The sequence below is a fragment of the Malania oleifera genome, chromosome 3 (genome assembly GCF_029873635.1).
Source record: "Malania oleifera isolate guangnan ecotype guangnan chromosome 3, ASM2987363v1, whole genome shotgun sequence".
NCBI lineage: Eukaryota > Viridiplantae > Streptophyta > Magnoliopsida > Santalales > Ximeniaceae > Malania > Malania oleifera.
Window position 1 is genome coordinate 51,555,512 of NC_080419.1, and position 17,112 is coordinate 51,572,623.

The 17,112-nt window shown below is 37.2% G+C and overlaps 1 protein-coding gene across 1 annotated transcript in view; it reads left to right on the forward strand.

Moving 5' to 3' along the window:
• LOC131151618 (uncharacterized) overlaps positions 1-17,112 on the forward strand; it is an 87,878-nt gene that overhangs the window by 57,311 nt on the left and 13,455 nt on the right. Inside the window, exons 11-13 of the mRNA XM_058102886.1 lie at positions 10,087-10,208; positions 10,524-10,604; positions 10,696-10,770. Of these exons, the coding sequence (XP_057958869.1) occupies positions 10,087-10,208; positions 10,524-10,604; positions 10,696-10,770 (278 nt within the window). The remainder of the gene's footprint in view (positions 1-10,086; positions 10,209-10,523; positions 10,605-10,695; positions 10,771-17,112) is intronic.

The following is a 17,112-nucleotide window of genomic DNA, read 5'->3' on the forward strand; positions in this document are numbered from 1 at the left end:
TCTGAATGTCACATTTGAATTCCAAGGAAATTTATTATATCATTAAAATTTCAACTTCTTCTGCTAAAATTTTGAGATCTTGATAAATTTCAGATGATTAGTTAAAATTTCGGTGGAAATTATGTAAGATGGAGATCAACTGCCATTTTGATTTTGAGGATGATGGAATGCGGAAATTTCGACAATTTTGTGGAAATTTCAGTTCATCAGTAAGGGCTTTACTGACCATTGAAATCTTTCCTATTTCTTTCCTTCCGAACAGAGAAGAAGATGGCAAGGGGAATGGGGTTCAAAACTTTCCTGTTTTCTTTAGTGGCTTGGATACCTTTCCTGGCCCATATCTCTTCAGCAGCAGACCTGGCAGGGGCCTACTGCTGCCTGGTCAAAGAAAGGCCATGCTCAAAAAGTTCCTGGTCCAGGGCAGTGTAGGAGGATGTGATCAAGGATTCAACATTGCTGAAACATTAAATGCACCTGTTGAAAAGGGGCGGCCCTCTTTTCTGCAGGTTGCAAGGGTTAAAATCTTGCCATCCTTTGCCTCCTACACAAGAAAAGCAGCCTTTGTGGGGGCTTCTGTTCTGTTTTCTAGGTGAGTTTCCAGGAGAGCTGTTGCAGTTTTTTTCTGGTGGGGAGAGTTTCCTGTAAAGGATCTGACCGTGAATCTGCTATTAGTTTCCTGTTTTAAGGGTTGCTGTTTTCAAGTTGTTGTCAGGGATTGGAGTGCCTTGTTAAGATGATGATGTTTTTTACTTTTTTGTTCTGTTCGAGAACTTCTGGTTCTCCTTTTGTGTATCTTTTTCTTATACTTTCAATAAGTTTCTTCTATAAAAATGATAATGAAAAAAATCATTCAATAGCCAAGAAAAGAGCAGGCAATTGGCAATAAGGTGCTTGAAGAATACTGGTCCAAGAACAAATAGTAATCTAGCAACAAAACACAAGAAAAACACCGAAGGCATGTCTTGTCATGTTAGAAAATGTCAAGGTCTTGTCCAGAATGTGTTAAGTCGTGTTTGGAAGTGTTGGAGAACATGTGGACATGATCAGTCCCACCTAAAACTTAGGCCGTTGCATAGTGTTATCAAAACACTTTCGGCAAGTTAACTTTTTTTTTTTTTTTTAAAAATTCCTATTAAGGCTTGGTATAACTTGTTGGTCCATAATTCAACAACTTAAGCTTTGAAGTGAAATGGTAATCTAACATAGTTTCAGAGCCATGGTTCGCTGGAGGTTTTCGGTTCTAGTCCTGTTACTCACATGTACTTTTTGATTATTAAAAATTATCTTATTCTAGAGGGGTTTTATTTACCATTTGTTTATCTCTCTACATGCCATCTGGCTGTATGTGCGGAGGAATGTTAAAGCTTGATATAAGTTGTGGGTTCACAAACTAATAGGTTAAGATTTTAAGTGAAGTGGTAATCTAACCATTCCAATTTTCCAATTCTTTTGGAATTGCTTTTGCAGCAAGAGAAGAAAAATACTAAGTGGATGGAATGACCCCATTTGAGGGGAAATGAGGTCAAGGCAGTTTTTTTTAGAATGGAGAGGGTTAAGGAGGATTTAATGAATATTTTCAATGAGTTTTATTTTAATGTGATTTTGGGCAAGAGATTAATTCTACTTTTTTCATTTTGGTCCTTTGAAGAATAAGTCTATTAAGGTTGAAGATTTTCGGCCTAGCAGTTTAGTTACTAGTGCGTTTAAGATCATTTTTAGAACTCTAGCTGATGAGTTGAGTTTTGTAAAAGTGATGCTATTTTTGAGGCTCAAAGTGCTTTTGTAGGGAATAGGCAGATGATGCTATTTTAGTGGCAAATGTGGTTGTTGAGAATGCTTGTTGGAGGAGAGGGAAGGGGATTGTGTCTAAAATAGATTTTGAAAAGGCTTATGATCTTGCTATTTGGAATTTTATTGACAAAAATCTTGTCAAGGAAGGGATTTTTTGAAAGATGGAGGACTTGGATGAGGGAGTGTTTCTTTAATGTCTCTTTCAATCATTATACAAGGCAAGCCTAGGTTGTGGTCTGAAGCTTCCCCCAGGGAGGAGGGGGGTGTGGTTAGGCAAGGGGATCCCCTTTCCTCCTTTTTTGTTTGATTTTGTGGCAGATGTCTTGAGTAGATTGGTTAATGAGCTGTTGATAGATGTTTTGTGAGATGGATTGGGTGGGGAGTGAGGGGCAGTGGTGTCTCATCTTCATTTTGTGGATGATACTATTTTCTTCTTAGAGGATCATAGGGAGTCTTTGTGAACACAATTACTATTTTGCAATTGTCTAAAGATTTCTGGTTTGAAAATAAATTTAGGGAGGATTGGTTTAGCTTTTATCTATGTGGGTGGGCTAGCTCTTTGGAGTTGTCCTCTTTAGCAGGTTGTAGTATTCTACAGAGGCCTTTTACTTATGTAGGAGTGTTTGTGGGTGGCAAACCTGGTTTGATCGAATTTTGGAATTTTTGGTGGAGAATGTGGGTAAAATGGGTGGAAGGGTGTCTTGTTCTCTCTTGGTGATTGCGAGAAGAAGAGAGAGAAAGAAGGGGGGGGGGGGGAGTATCACCCTTATTCAGCCTTTGTCTTTCTAGTATTCCTTCCTATTTTTGGTCTATCTTTGGAATTCAGTGGGGATTGCTGGTTAGTCAATGAGGTATTTATTATGATTTGGGATGGGGGAGAAGAGGGCTCATTTGGTGAGTTGGGAGTTAGTTTGTAGGTCTGACAATGTGGCGGGTTTGGGTTTTGGTATGTTGGTTTTCTAAAAGCATTGCTTTAATGGGTAAATGGCTTTAGCGTTTTCCTTTAGAGGAGTCTTCCCTTTAACATGAAGTTTTTAAAAGTAAATTTGACTTGTAGGGAAATGGTTGGGATGCTAATGTAGGGTTGAAATGTTCTCTGAATAGCCCATGGAAGTGTATTTTATATATCCTCTTTTTACCCTCTATAACTAAATTTATTGTGGGTGATGGGTCGGCATTCATTTTTGGGAAGATGTTTGGGTGAGGTATTCATTGCTTTGCACTTCCTTTCCCAGTCTGTATAGGATGCCATCTTTGCAGAATGAACCTATTTCCTCCTTTTTCTATTCAAATGGGGATGATTTCTCTTGGGACTTCCATTTTCATAGGTCTCTTAATGATAGGGAGGTGTTGGAGCTTACATCCTTCTAATGTTTATGGGAGGGTGGTCGTCCTCCTTCTGGGATAGACCATCAGTTGCAGGTCCTTGATTGTTTGGGGGAGTATTACTGCAAATCCTTTTTTTTTTTTGAGCATTTGACGCATATAGACATCTCTTTCCCACGTCGTTGTATTATTTGGAAGGCCAAACTTCCCTTTAAGATTAAGGCTTTCATTGGTTAGTAGTTCTTAGTAGAGATAGCACTAGCAATCATTTGCAGAGTAGGAGGCCTTTTAATGCTATATCTCCAGATGTATGCTGTTTATTTCTTGACTGTTCGGAATTTGTATCTAGCTTGTTTCTTCATTGCTCTTTTTCATTGAGGGTGTGGTATAATCTCATTGGCCTTTTTTTTGGAGAGATTTGGGTGTGTCAGGAGTCATTGGAAAATCTTTTGGCTATCTTTCTTTCTTTTTATTTTATTTTATTTTTATTGTCTGGATTTGGAGGGGAGTATAGATGGTTTGGTGTTGTGGAGGTGCAGTCTTTTGCTGCTTTGTGGGGGGTTTTGGTTGGAGCTTAATGCACATATATTCACGGGAAAGATGTCTTGGTCATTGCTTTGGGATAGGATCCAGTAATTGGCCTTGTTGTGGGCTTTTGCTGGTGGTTGCTTCAGAGGATTTTCCTTTTATGACTGGCAGGCAGTGATGTTTTGATTTTGTTTTCCTTTAGTTCTTTTATTTTCTAATGTGTGCGTGTGTGTGTGTGTGTGTGAGAGAGAGAGAGAGAGAGAGAGAGAGAGGCAGTGATGTTTTGATTTTTGTTTTCCTTTAGTTATTTTATTTTCTAATGGGGATTTCTTATATTAGGGAGAGAGAGAGAGATTCTAGGGGAATCTAGAGGAAGATTCTTAGGCACTAAAGAAAGTTGGTGGTGGGATCAACAAAAATAAACGAGTACAAAACATGGTCAAATTGTGGATATAGAAAACCTTGAAAAGTATAAAGAGGCAAGAAATGATGCAAAAAAAAGCCATTATTGTTGTTAAACATAGAGCTTATGATACTTTATTTGCTAGACTAGAAACAAAAGAAGGGGAAAGAGACATATAAACTTGCAAGAGCTAGAGAAAGAAAGTGCAAAAATATAGGTAATGTAAAATGTATAAAGGACAAGAATGGTAATGTCTTGATCACGGTCTTAAATTTCCACAAAATTGTTGAAATTTCTGTGAAAATGTCGAAATTTCCGATTTCCATCACCCTCAAAATCGAAATGGCAGTCGATTTCTATCTTGCATAATTTCCGTTGAAATCTCACCAAATCACCCGAATTTATTGAAATCTTGAAATTTTAGCGAAACTTGTCTAAATTTTAACCATATGATGAAATTCGTCAAAATTCAAATGAGAAATTTAGGAGTGAAGTGAGATTTTAATCTTAATTTATTTAATTATTTTATTGAAACAAAAGATTATTACAAGTGCTTTTGAAATTATATGAAAAAATAAACTTGTAGTAACATTTTATTTAGCCATTCATGTCTAAATTATCATTATTTGTATAATAAATAATATATACATGATTTATGAATTTCATTTGTATTAATTGAAAATGTTTATTGTACATTATCAGACAAATATGTTTGATACACATATTATTTTATAAGTTTTCCACCTCATACAAAACTTAAATGTATTTAATTTGTAATATACTAGCCCTAAAACTTATATTATTATGTTTGTTAACCATTTCTAAAGTTTCACAAAGAATTCCATGCTTTACTACTAATTTTTGTTATTTTTTTTCAAATTGAAATCGAAATTGAAATTTTCGTTGAAATTTCCGTACTTTTGGAGCTTCGAAATTTGAATCAAAATCAAAATTTAAGACCTTGGTCTTGATTAAAGAAGATGAAATAAAAGTGATGGGGTGAAGATACTTCAAAAAGTTGTTTAATGAAAAACATATTGAAAGCTTGAACTTAGAAGTGAAAATGAAGAAAAGACTAAAAATATGAGATTTATTGGCAAAATTAGAGTCATTGAAGTTAAGATGACTTTAGAAAAGATGAAAAGTGGGAAATCCATTGGATCAGATTACATCTCAATTGAAGTTTGGAAATGTGTAGGAGATGATGGAAGCATATGGCTAATGAATCTATTCAATGCTATTATAAAAACAAGAAGATGCTGAGGGAATGGAGGGAAAACCTGTTAATACCTATATATCATGGAATTAAACTTATGAGTCATACGATGAAATTGTGGGAAAGGATAATTGAACAAAGAATAAAATTAGAAATGAGAGTCTTAGAGAATCAATTTGGTTTTATGTCTAGGAGATAGACAATAGAAGCTATCTATCTTTTAAGAAGATTAATAGAAAAGTTTAGGGTGAAACAAAAATGGACTTGCATATGGTTTTTATTGACCTAGAGAAACCTTGTGATAAAGTACCTAGGTTTTAGAAAAGAGGGGAGTATGCAATAGATATATTGTGGTCATTAAGGATATGTATACTATAGTAACAACTAGCGCTAGGATTGTAGAAGGAGATTTTGGAGAATTTCCAATCATAATAGGTGTACAAGAAGGTTCTACTTTGAGCCATTATCTTTTTGTTTCAGTGATTGATGAACTCACTAGGAATATTCAAAATAAGATCCCATGGTGTATGTTGTTTGCAAACGATATCATCTTGATTGATGAAAGTGTGAGTGGAGTAGTCTAAGTTAGAACTATGGAGAACAACTTTAGAGTCTAGATGTTTTAGGATAAGTAAAAATAAGATAGAATATATGAAGTGTAATTTCAGCCATGTAAGGAGGAATATTGGAGATAAGATTAAACTTGATAATCAAGAAATTAATAGAACTAGTAGATTTCGATACCTTGGATCTATTATGCTAGCAAAAGGATATTGAAGATGATGTGATGTAGGGGCGGCACCAAGGTTCTGCAGCCATGGGAGAGTTAGAAGAAATAGAAGAGAGGAAGGGAGGGAAAGGGAGGAGAGAGGGGATGCCACGGGGGAACTCAAGTTCAATTAATTCAAATTCATCAACAACTGCCTACGTTATGGTTTTCACACACTATCTATAGGAAAGCTTCCAAATAAATGAAATTACACACATACCTCTAAACCTACATTGCGTTACAAACATACCCCTACTTTGTACAAATATTACAAATGAGCCCCCAAAATACACATAATGCTATTCTAATTAAACTAAATACATAATAAACTACTACTTAAACCCAACAATTATCAATCCAATTCTTCTTAAGTAGTCTCCAACATGGATCTTCCCAAGGTCTTGCTTCTTGTCCTATATCAACTCTCCCCTAGTTAGAAAAAATTTGGCCTCAAATTTTGAAATGTTGGAGGATCAAAATGGAGAAGCAAACTTGGACTTTTGGAAAAAGCCAATGCTTGAATGAGGCAAGAAACCACATTCCATTGACAGCACCATAGACTTGACTTGAGAATTAGTATCAATAAACTCATTAGGGATGACAAACTCTACAATAGGAATGTTTGAAGGACTTTGGATATCTTCAGACACTTTCATTGCCTTGCTTGTAGTGTCTCCAATTTGAGTAACTTTGACATGATTGCTAACCTCAGATTCTTTGTCCTGGTTGGTTGATAGAGCAGGCTTCAAAATTGTTTTCTTACAATTTTAGTGGAAGACATGTGTTCCCATGTTCTTGAGTTGCATCCAAATCATCTAACCAAGGAGAACCAAGGAGTACTTGGGCAATCTTCATAGGTATGATACTATACCAAACATTATCGAAGTAAGCACCCATTTGGATAGGAACCAAACATCTTTCATAAACATGTAAGGTAGTGTTATCAATCCAAGATAAGTCATAAGGCTTAGGATGAGGCTTCAGATGAAGCTGCATTCCGGCGACCCCATTTATGGAAACCACATTCATTGGACATCTTCCATCAATGATGATTTTGCAAAACCTTTTCTCCGCATCTGAGGAAGGTGTTGAGAAATTGTGTTCAAATTTTGCCAAATGGCCTTCCTTTTTCCTATAATTTGTCGCCATGTTGCTGAATTTATGCATATATATGCTGCAGGCTGCAGCTATATATCTCCAACAACCCTTTAACACAATTTTCCCACAAGCATAGTTGTTAAATTGAGATTCGAATTGTGAATTGAAATTCCAATTTTAGGTATTGAGAATTGAGAATCGAATCGAATCATAAGATTCGGTACAAACTTCAAAAGTCAATTCTAAAGTACATGCATTAATTGATATATGAACAACAAGCAAAATAGTAAAATACTTTTAAATTTTGACAATTGAAAAAGTCATATTTCATGTGTAAGCATTCCCTAAACAATGGAAAGTGAGGGAATGTGTCAAGAAAAATCAATAAAAAAATGAACTTTATCCTGTTTAAGGGCAGGAATTTAGAAAAATTAATAAAAAACTGAATTTTTCGTGTTTATCAATAATTAAAAATTAATAATTTTTGTTGCTTATTTTTTTGGATAAAAAAGGTAAAAATAATTTACTTAAAAAATGATAATTATTAAATATACTACTAATAAATCAACTTTTGGTTCTTAACAACATAATGAAACGCGAATATTATCTTACCTGATGAGTGTTCTGCTCCTTCTTGTCAATGGCAAAACTCTATACTCCTCCAAGAGTGATGAATGGTTTTGTGAAGGCAGCATAAGACCTAAGGTTCTTTTCTTATCTTTTTTAGCACAAAATTGATGTAGATAGAATGGAAGGTAGCATATAAAAATAACAGCAATGACAAAAAGAATGGCAATGACCCCGTTGTTTTTACGTTCACTCATAAGATTCAAATCGATTTGGTGTTTAATTGATACAAATCGTATGAATCAAATCATGAATCATAAGATTCTAACAACTATGCCCACAAGCCTCACTCCCAATTTCTCAAAAACTATCTTCAATGCACCTTTGATATTGATTGTCGTGCTCAAGTGAAACAAATTCACTAGGAAAACTCACAAATTACAGCAACAAAACCTGATTTTTGATGCTGGCAATGACAATTTTTAGGGTTTCGTGCCAAATTATTGCACTTGCTTACAATATACTGTGTCTGCGATCAAAATATCAAGCTGCATATCAAAATATCATGAGGAAAACACCTGTTTCTCGTTGTGAGAACCAATTTCTTGCAATTCTGGCAGCAGGGGGAAGTCCAGCAGAATCCTCACTCGCAGTCGCCGGTGCATGGGGCCTGTGCACCACCGTTGAGGGTCCTCTGGCGATGAGTTTTCAGGCAAGGATAGATCAGGGGATTGGGAAGACAGTGGTGGTGGTGATGGTGTGTCAAAATAACTCCAGCAAGGGTGGATTTCAAAGGGGTCAGCGGCTGGAAACTTTCAGGTAGCGTGTGGATCTTAACTGGTAGCCAGAAGGAGATGAAATTTTAGGAGGGAGGGTTTCTAGGGATTTTGTTTTTGATGATGTGGGTGGTGTTGTAGAATCTAGGTTGGAAATTAGGGTTTTGAAAAATAGGACGCCACTGGAATTTCAGAAACTGATTCTCAGTGGGTTCCTTTTTTTTTTAATTAAAATTTCAGAATGGAGAAGAATCAGAGAGAAAATGATGGAATAGAAACAGAGAGAGAAGAAGGCAGGAAGGAAGAAGAAGAAGAAGAAGGAAAAAAAAAGCAGCAGCAGCAGCAGCAGAGGGAGATAGAATTTTCACAACGATGGGGGAAGAATGGAATAAGAAGGACAAAGAAGACAGGAGGAGGAAGAAGATGAAACGAGAAGAGTGAGGAAAATAGGGGACATATGTGGTAGAATAGAGATCGATATTAGGCTCTGATACCAAATGATGCAGGGGCAGCATCAAGGTTCTGCGGCCATGGGAGAGATTAGAAGAAGGGAGGAAGGAAGGGGAAGGGAGGAGAGAGGATATACCATGGAGGAAATCATGTTCAATCAATTCAAATTCATCAACAACTGCCTACATCATGACTTTCAGACACCATTTATAGGAAAACCCTCTAAACACATGAAATTATGCACGCACCCCTACTTTATACAAAGATACAAGCAAGCCCCCAAAATACACATAATACTATACTAATTAAACTAAATACGTAATACTATACTAATTAAATTAAATACATAATAAACTACTATTTAAAACCCAACGATTATCAATCCAATTCTTCTTACGTAGTCTCCAACATGGATCTTCCCAAGGTCTTGCTTCTTGTCCTACATCATGATGTAATACAAAGAGTTAAAGTAGGTTGGGTAAAATGGATGAGTACTTCGGGTGTGTTGTGTGATTGTAGAATACTGTTAAATTTGAAAGGAAAGTTTTATAAGACGGCTATAAGACCAGCCATGCTCTATAATGTTTGGCAACTAAGAAACAACATATCCAAAAAGTATAAGTTGCCAAAATGTGAATGTTAAGGTGGATGAATGGTATAACAGAAAAGTATAAATTATGCAACAAGCTTATTTGCAATAAGTTAAGCATAGCCCTGGCAAAAGATAAGTTACGGGAGGGGCAGCTTAAATGGTTGGGCCATTTGAAACGTAGGCGAAACAGTGCACTTGTGATGAGTGAGCTAGTTATTGTTACTGGTATTAGGTGTGGTAGGAGTAGACTTAAAATAACATGGAATGAGGTAGTGAGAAAATATTTAATAGCTCTTAATCCAGCTGAAGAAAATGCCATCAATTGTGTTAATTGGTGGAAAAGGATTCATATAGCCGTCTCCACTTAGTGGGACTTAAGGCTTGTTGTTGTTGTTGTAAGGTGTGTTTTGATCTCATGCAGACTTCCTTTCTTATTACTGATAACATTTTTCCCTTCTATTTTAAGCATTCTTAATTTATATTTTCCGTCCTTTTCTTGGAACTTAAATTATTACTTATTTTTATTTGTTTTCTTCCTTTTTTTGACACATTTATTTGTCAATTTTATAGAACGGAGCGGCAATATGGAAGTTGATCACAACCATTTGGCTAGTTCTTATCATACTGGAATCATTTCCGGCTTTATGTTGATCTCATCTTATTTGGATAGCATCGTGTCAACTGAAATAGGAGTAAGGACTGCAATTTCTGAGTCTGCACTTCAATATTTGGAAATTGGTAATTCTTGTGTTGAGCCAATTTAAGTTTGACAATTATGAGTGAGTGCACACGTTGAAAAGGCTGTTTCTGGTTGATATTGTGGACTATGCTGTTTTAGGAACAGGCCCTATTCAACCCCAATATTTAATATTCAAATTAGAAAAAAGCCAATATATTCATTTTCTTTGTTATGGCTGCCAATTTTCTTCAACAGTTTTCACCAAAATATTTTCTTTTTTATTTTCTCAGATACTATTCGATGTTGACCTTTTTAATAATCTTTTCAGGTTAAAGTAGTCGTAATAGGCCTTGGAGCGGGTCTACTTCCTATGTTTCTCCACAAATGTATGCCTTTTTTGCATATTGAGGTGATTTGACTATTTGAGGCTTCACATCATCATTGAGGATAATTTTTCACCGCATGGGAATGACTTGATGATGTATCTATCACATGTACAGGTAGTAGAGTTAGATCCTATGGTTTTAAATGTTGCGAGGGACTACTTTGGTTTTAGTGAAGATGAACAGTTGAAGGTATTTTTTTATTTTTATATATTCTTGCTATTTTTTTTAAAAAAATAAATAATAATTTTAGCCTCTGTTGTGAAAGCACATCATATTATATTTGTGATGCTTTTCTGCACATACATAATGCTGATTTCGCTCCCATCTTTAGTAACTTTTACTAACTACTACTTACAACACCCTTTGACTATATTTTTGAAGCCGTGTTTTACTCGAGGCATTTTGGGCCTCAAACGCCCTAAGGCGCGAGTGGAAATGCATAATACCAAAAAAGCGTACGCCTCAGGGGAGAAGGCGTACGTACGCCACGGCGAGAAAAACTCGCCTTTTACGACCCATTTAGAAAGGTGTGCACCTTTTGGGAGCACCTGCTCTAGAACATAAAAAAGAATAAATAAGTAAACGCAGCCTGATAGGAGTGGCAAAACCCCCTTTCTCTCGACGAATCTTCTTCCCTCCAAACTTCCGTGTCTCTTAGATGATTCCTCCAGCACCTCCTCTCTCTCTCTCTGACGACTTGATGATGGCTGCTTCCAACGATTCGTCCAAGCTTCTCATCTCTCTCCGACGAGTCAACGTTCCCTTCCAACCTCTGATCTACCTCCGACGACTCCTTCTGGCGCATCCTTTCCTTTCGACGAACCCTTCAGAGCTGTCGTCTCTCTGCAGCGACCCTCTGCTGCCTCTCGCCTCTCTCCACGACCCTCTTGGACTCTCTGCCACTGTTAGCTGCAGCTGGCTTTTGGAAATTAGAACCTTGAGACATTTTTAATTTGGCTTTTTCTTATGGCTCATGCTTATTTTTTTTTAACATATATTGTTTGTGTTTGTTATTTAAAATTGTGTTTGCTAATTAAAACTTAAAATTGGCCTATATGATATTTAAAAATTATGCTTTTATATTTTTCTCCATTATTCTAAATTTTTTCATTTCATTATATATAAATTGATTTTATTTATTAATTATTTAAAAAATACAGCCCCAAAATGCTTACGCCTCGACGCCTTAAGGCTTATACCTTGCCTTGCGGAGGGTAAAACGCCTTGCCTTATGCCTTCGCCTTTTAAAACATTGTTTTGAAGACATGCAGTAGGAATGAAAAAATAGAATAGAAAAACTCTAGCAGAGAAAGTACTTGGATTTTATAACCTTCAATTGTTCACAAACTTTGAGGTGTTCTGCTCAATTTTTACCTTATAATAGTCGTAACTGACGTCTGTCTACATTTAAAATCTTTGTAAATGAAAAGAACCTTCGCTGGTCTCAATATGTAATCCTTCTTCAGAATACGTGATCATTCCTGTTCTTGTGGCATAGCATTGACATTTTGTATGTCAAATTTGACCAATACATTATTGTAGCTGTGCTAAGACCATTGTCTCTGCAAAGGATGAATGCTTCTTTTTTTTTTTCCCCTTTTGGTAAAACAAAGATATTTATTAAGGGAAGAAAGAAGATGCAAAGAGGATGATAAAGCATCCTCCTAGTCAACATGGAAAAAAACAATGAGGAAAACTAACATCATCATAAAGCTAATGAAGCAAAACTCTCCAATACTTTTGCATATCAGTTAGTGAGTCCCGTGTACAAAATTTGTTTGTAGAGCGCCAAAAACAAGCGAAAGAAGATGGGCAAACCCAATGCTTTTCTCTGAAAATTTGTGCTTACCGACCAGATACACCAAATAATCGCAAAAACAGAACACCTCCAAGAGGCCTTTGTTCTCTTCCTTCTTCCCAGAGTTTCTAAACTGTAGAAGGCATTAACAATCCAAAGAAGATGGGTAAACCCAATGCTTTCCTCTGATACTAAATAAATGCTTCATGAAAAGAGACAATATGAAACAAATGGCAAGAAGTCTCCCCACTTTGATAAGAAAACATAAGCATGTATACATTAGGAGAACATGCATTATTTGATCATCTTCTCTGAAGCAAATCATCAGTATTGATCCTATTGAGAATTGTATCCGAGTGGAAGCCTTTATTTTAGAATGAATATTGGATTTCCAAAAAACAAGTGTGCAAGAGAAAAGGAAGAGCATTAGGAACATGAATTGAATATGATAAAAATGACTTGCAAGAAAAATCCCTAGAAGCACCTAAAGCCCAACTCCTCCTATTCCTCGCCTAAAGAACCACGGAAAGAACTTAAATCCTCCTACAAGAGGATCAGATCATTAGTTTCTATCTCATTCAGATTTCTAGCGAACATAGAAGTCAAAGGCGCAAAGGGAATTTAAAGCTGAGGCATGAGGCAAAGGTGGGTGCCTCATGAAGGTGAGTGACACACTGTTAAAATTGTGAGTAAATTATCCTATAATTTTTATTTTTATTTTTTTGTGAGGGGAGGTGTCACAACACGCTTTTCATGCTGGAATTTACCAAAAACAGCAGCAGAAATACCAAGAAACAAAAGGCAGCAGAAATTCTAGAAATAGCAGCGTAGTTTCCAAAAGAAGAAACAGGGGAAACAAGAACACAAAAAAGGGTTCACAGCAGCGGACAAAGAGCAGCAGAAGTTGGGTAGAAGTAGCACAAGAACAAAAAGAAGCAGAGAAAGGAGAGAAAAAAGCTACGGTTCTGCTGGTTGATCAAGGAGAAATAAATGCAGCATAAATTCCAAAAATTAAGAGCAGAAAAAAAAAAAAAAAAAAGAACAGAAAATAATGAACATAAAAGGGAAATCACAGCAGCTATATGACCGAGACCGCAGAGAAGGCCAGAAGAAGAAAAGCACTAACCTGATCTTCCATGAGAGTTGAGAGATGTTGCACTTGCAAGTTAGTAAGAGATGTAAGTCAGTGCTTCACATTTTTTTTATTAAGAGAAATAATAATAATCAGAAACAAATCTCACAAACTGAAAATATTAGATTAAAAGAGAAAAAAACCAAAGCATAGATGAAAAATAAATGAGGTGTGTGCTTGAAGTGCCTTGCACCTCACTGTGCCTCATGCATGTTGCTTCACGCCCTCACCTCAACCTCTATGAACAGAAGCACCTCATGACTGAGGTGCACCTTTTGCTACTATGCTAGCAAAACAGAAATTCCACAAGAAAAAAAATCAGAAACCAGCACATTATGAAGAGTATGGGACTTAAGGCTTGGTTTTGTTGTTGTTTTTGTTGTTGTAGGGTTCTTCATAAGGGCAAAATGTGTAAAATTCTCATTTTTTTGTCAGTTCAAAGATCTCCCATTTTGTTGCTTGCTGATGTTTCTATTGTTTTTTGCGATGTGATCGAGGATAATTTTTTTTTTAGTTGAAAATGGAGGCATACTTCTCCTTTGATGACGTTGTAATGATACCTTTTTATTTTTTATTTTTTGTGGATGAGTAGAGAGAAAATATATTAAACTGAATAAAAAGGTGCTTCAAGGTATTCAATTTTCTATTCGACACATTTATAGAGAGGCTAATCAAGCGGCAGATTATCTTGCTCGCAAAGGTGAAAAAGGTATGATATATTGTTTTGAGGAAGGAGATGAGCTTCCAAGGAAGCTTAGAGGCATATTGAGACTTGATAGTCTCGGCTTCCCTAGCATTAGGTGTTAGGTTGTGTAGTTTGCTTGGTTGTTTGATTTTGCTTGGTTGTTTGTGCCGTGTGGTTAGGCTTGTTTAGATTTGGTTTTTTCTGTTTCTTTTTTTTTTGGTGGTTTTGGTTTGTGGTTAGCTTTTGGGAGGGCTTTATTGATTATTTGGAATCTCCCAAAGGCTTTGTTTGTAACCATGGTATTCCTCTGCCATAAGTGGAGTTATTAATAAATTTGGGACGGGGCTGCTATGTGGGCGGCTACCGACTCTTTCTACAAAAAAAAAAAAGAAAAAAAAAAAGAGGAGAACAAGATGTCTTCCGAAGGAGAAAAAGTGCTGCCCTTCAATCCCTTTGCAGGTCGGGCAGCAGCAACTCCCAGAGAAACCCAAAAGAATGAGGCCATAAAGAGGCAAAAAACACAAATCTATCCTATATTCCCATACCAAACTGGGAGAAATTGTGCAGTCCTTGAAGATTCAAAAAACTAGGAGTAGTGTGATCCTTGAAGATTCCCAAATCCCGCCCAGTCCAGAGTCCATAAGGTAGCAAAAACCACGTATCTCCACAAAGCCCTACCCTTTCTGGATTCACCAACACCTTGGAATCTAGCTTGCAGGAAATCCCGCACCACCCACATGGCCATCCATGCTTCCACAAAACATGAGAAAAGAGCATAGCAAAGAAAGTAGTCGCATGGCAATGAAGGAAGTGGTGTGTGTTTGTTTCACTGGACGTATGACACATGGAGCATATCTCAGGACCGAGGGCTTTATATGGTGTTCTACACTGGAGAAGGTCATGCATATTGAGCCTATTGAGAGACACTGTCTAAATGAACGTCTTGATCTTAAGGAACCTTAGCCTTCCAAATGATGCAGCTTCATGGAAACTGACAAGGGAATATATTGGAGGAAGGGGGTTTAAAGGAGGAAAAAGGGTTGGTTGAAAAAGGGCCTGAAGAATTCCCCCTTCCAAACTTTCTCATTTCCCTTATTATAAGGAACAAAATGCTTCAGAATGTTAAGCATGGTGCTGAGCTCATCAGTGTTTCTAATGGAAATTCCAGGAAAGAGCCACCCCCCTCCCACCCCCTGGCCTGCGGGTGGTGGAAGGAAAGAGAGAGTTGATGGGTGCATTTAAAGAGAGGAAATCTTAAGAAGATGAGATACCACAACTGCAATGAACTCTCACCAGTCCAGACATCCTCACGAAACCACACTTGTTGGACAGTCATATTCTATGCACGCAAGCATCATTGCGCATTATCCACTCTGAAACAGGTGAGAGGAAAAGAACAAACAAGCGAACCTAAGAAACAAACTTCCAGGGGTTTGCAAAAGAAATAATATTATTTCTTCTAGTTTCCCACCCATTCTAATGGGCCCTATACTTTTTATCACACTGTGCCATAGGGAGTTAGCTTCTAATGGAACCTCCAAAACCATTTCCCTCCTATTAGAGAAATGTTTTTAGAAGCCATGTTGCCAGGCGCCTGGACCCCCTTCTGATTTGGGTCTCCTAAAAATTTCCCTATTAAGCGAGTGATCTCTCTTGTTTTCCCCAAACCCAGACCAAAGAGAGTCTTGCATCAACCTTTAAAGAATCCTAGTGACACTCTTGGGAACCCTAAAAAGTGATCAGAAGTAAATAGGCATGTTGGAAAGGGAGGTGCTAAGGTGGGTAACATGACCTCCCGCAGATAACATGCTTTGTTCCACCCTTCCAACCTTCTTTCAAACCTCTCAATCACAGGCTCCCAAAAAGTTGCCGAATTTGGATTGCCTCTGAGGGAAGAGCAGCATAGGACAGTGGCCACTCTAAAGATGCAGCCGGACAATACCTTAAACCTCTTAAGCTCCCAAATGCTGGCCCCACTGTTCTTAGTCAAGTTGATCTTTAATTCTGAAATCTTTCAGAAATTTTCTTGCGATTGTCTCTTGGAAGGTTGCAACATTGTCCTTGAGAAACAAGAGAGAATCGTTCACTAAGTGGAGATGAGACACCTCCACCTCTTCCTTGCTGACTAACAAACCTTTAATTATCCCCTTCCCCCCTCCCTGAGCATGTAGAAGCATTCTACTCAAGACACTCACCGCTAGAATAAACAAAAATGGGACAGTGGATCAGTTTGAACTTCTTAGAAGCCGTAACCCATTCTCTTGACTGAGCATTAGTAATGACGGAGAAATTGGTTGAACTCAAGCATCCCTTGATCCAATTCCTCTACACATTCCCATGACAACAAATTTGAACCTTAGATTTATTCTGTTGGCTTTTGGAATTTCTTTTGGGCTGAAGTTGAACCTGGGGAAGAGTGTAATGATTGTATTGCAGAGGCGAGGCTGGGCAGAGAATGACAGATGCTTTAGGGTGTTCCTAGGGGTCTCTTTGCATTACCTATTTGGGACTGGTCTTGGGGCTAAAGGAAAAGGGCGTGTGGAAACCTGTGATTTTGAAATTTGACAAGTCAGATGGATGAGAAGGAAAACTGTCCTAAGGAGGTAAGGTTGACCTTGATTAAAAGTACCCTGTTCAGTTTACTCTGTTGTATGTCTTTCTTTATCATCCCTTGTTCAGTTGCCAGAAGACTTGGTTGCATTCGAAAAAGATTTTATGGGGTGCTGGGGTGAATTTTAAATATCATCTGGTGAGATGGAATATTGTAACTTCACCTTCTTAAGTGGGTTGTTTGGGGGCTTTAAATACTCAAATGATGAGTAAAGCTCTTCTTGATAGTCGGCTTTTGGGATTGGAGGTTAACGAGATTTATTGGGTAAGATCAACTCTGGCAAGTTTGGTCAGAAAAATCTGTTT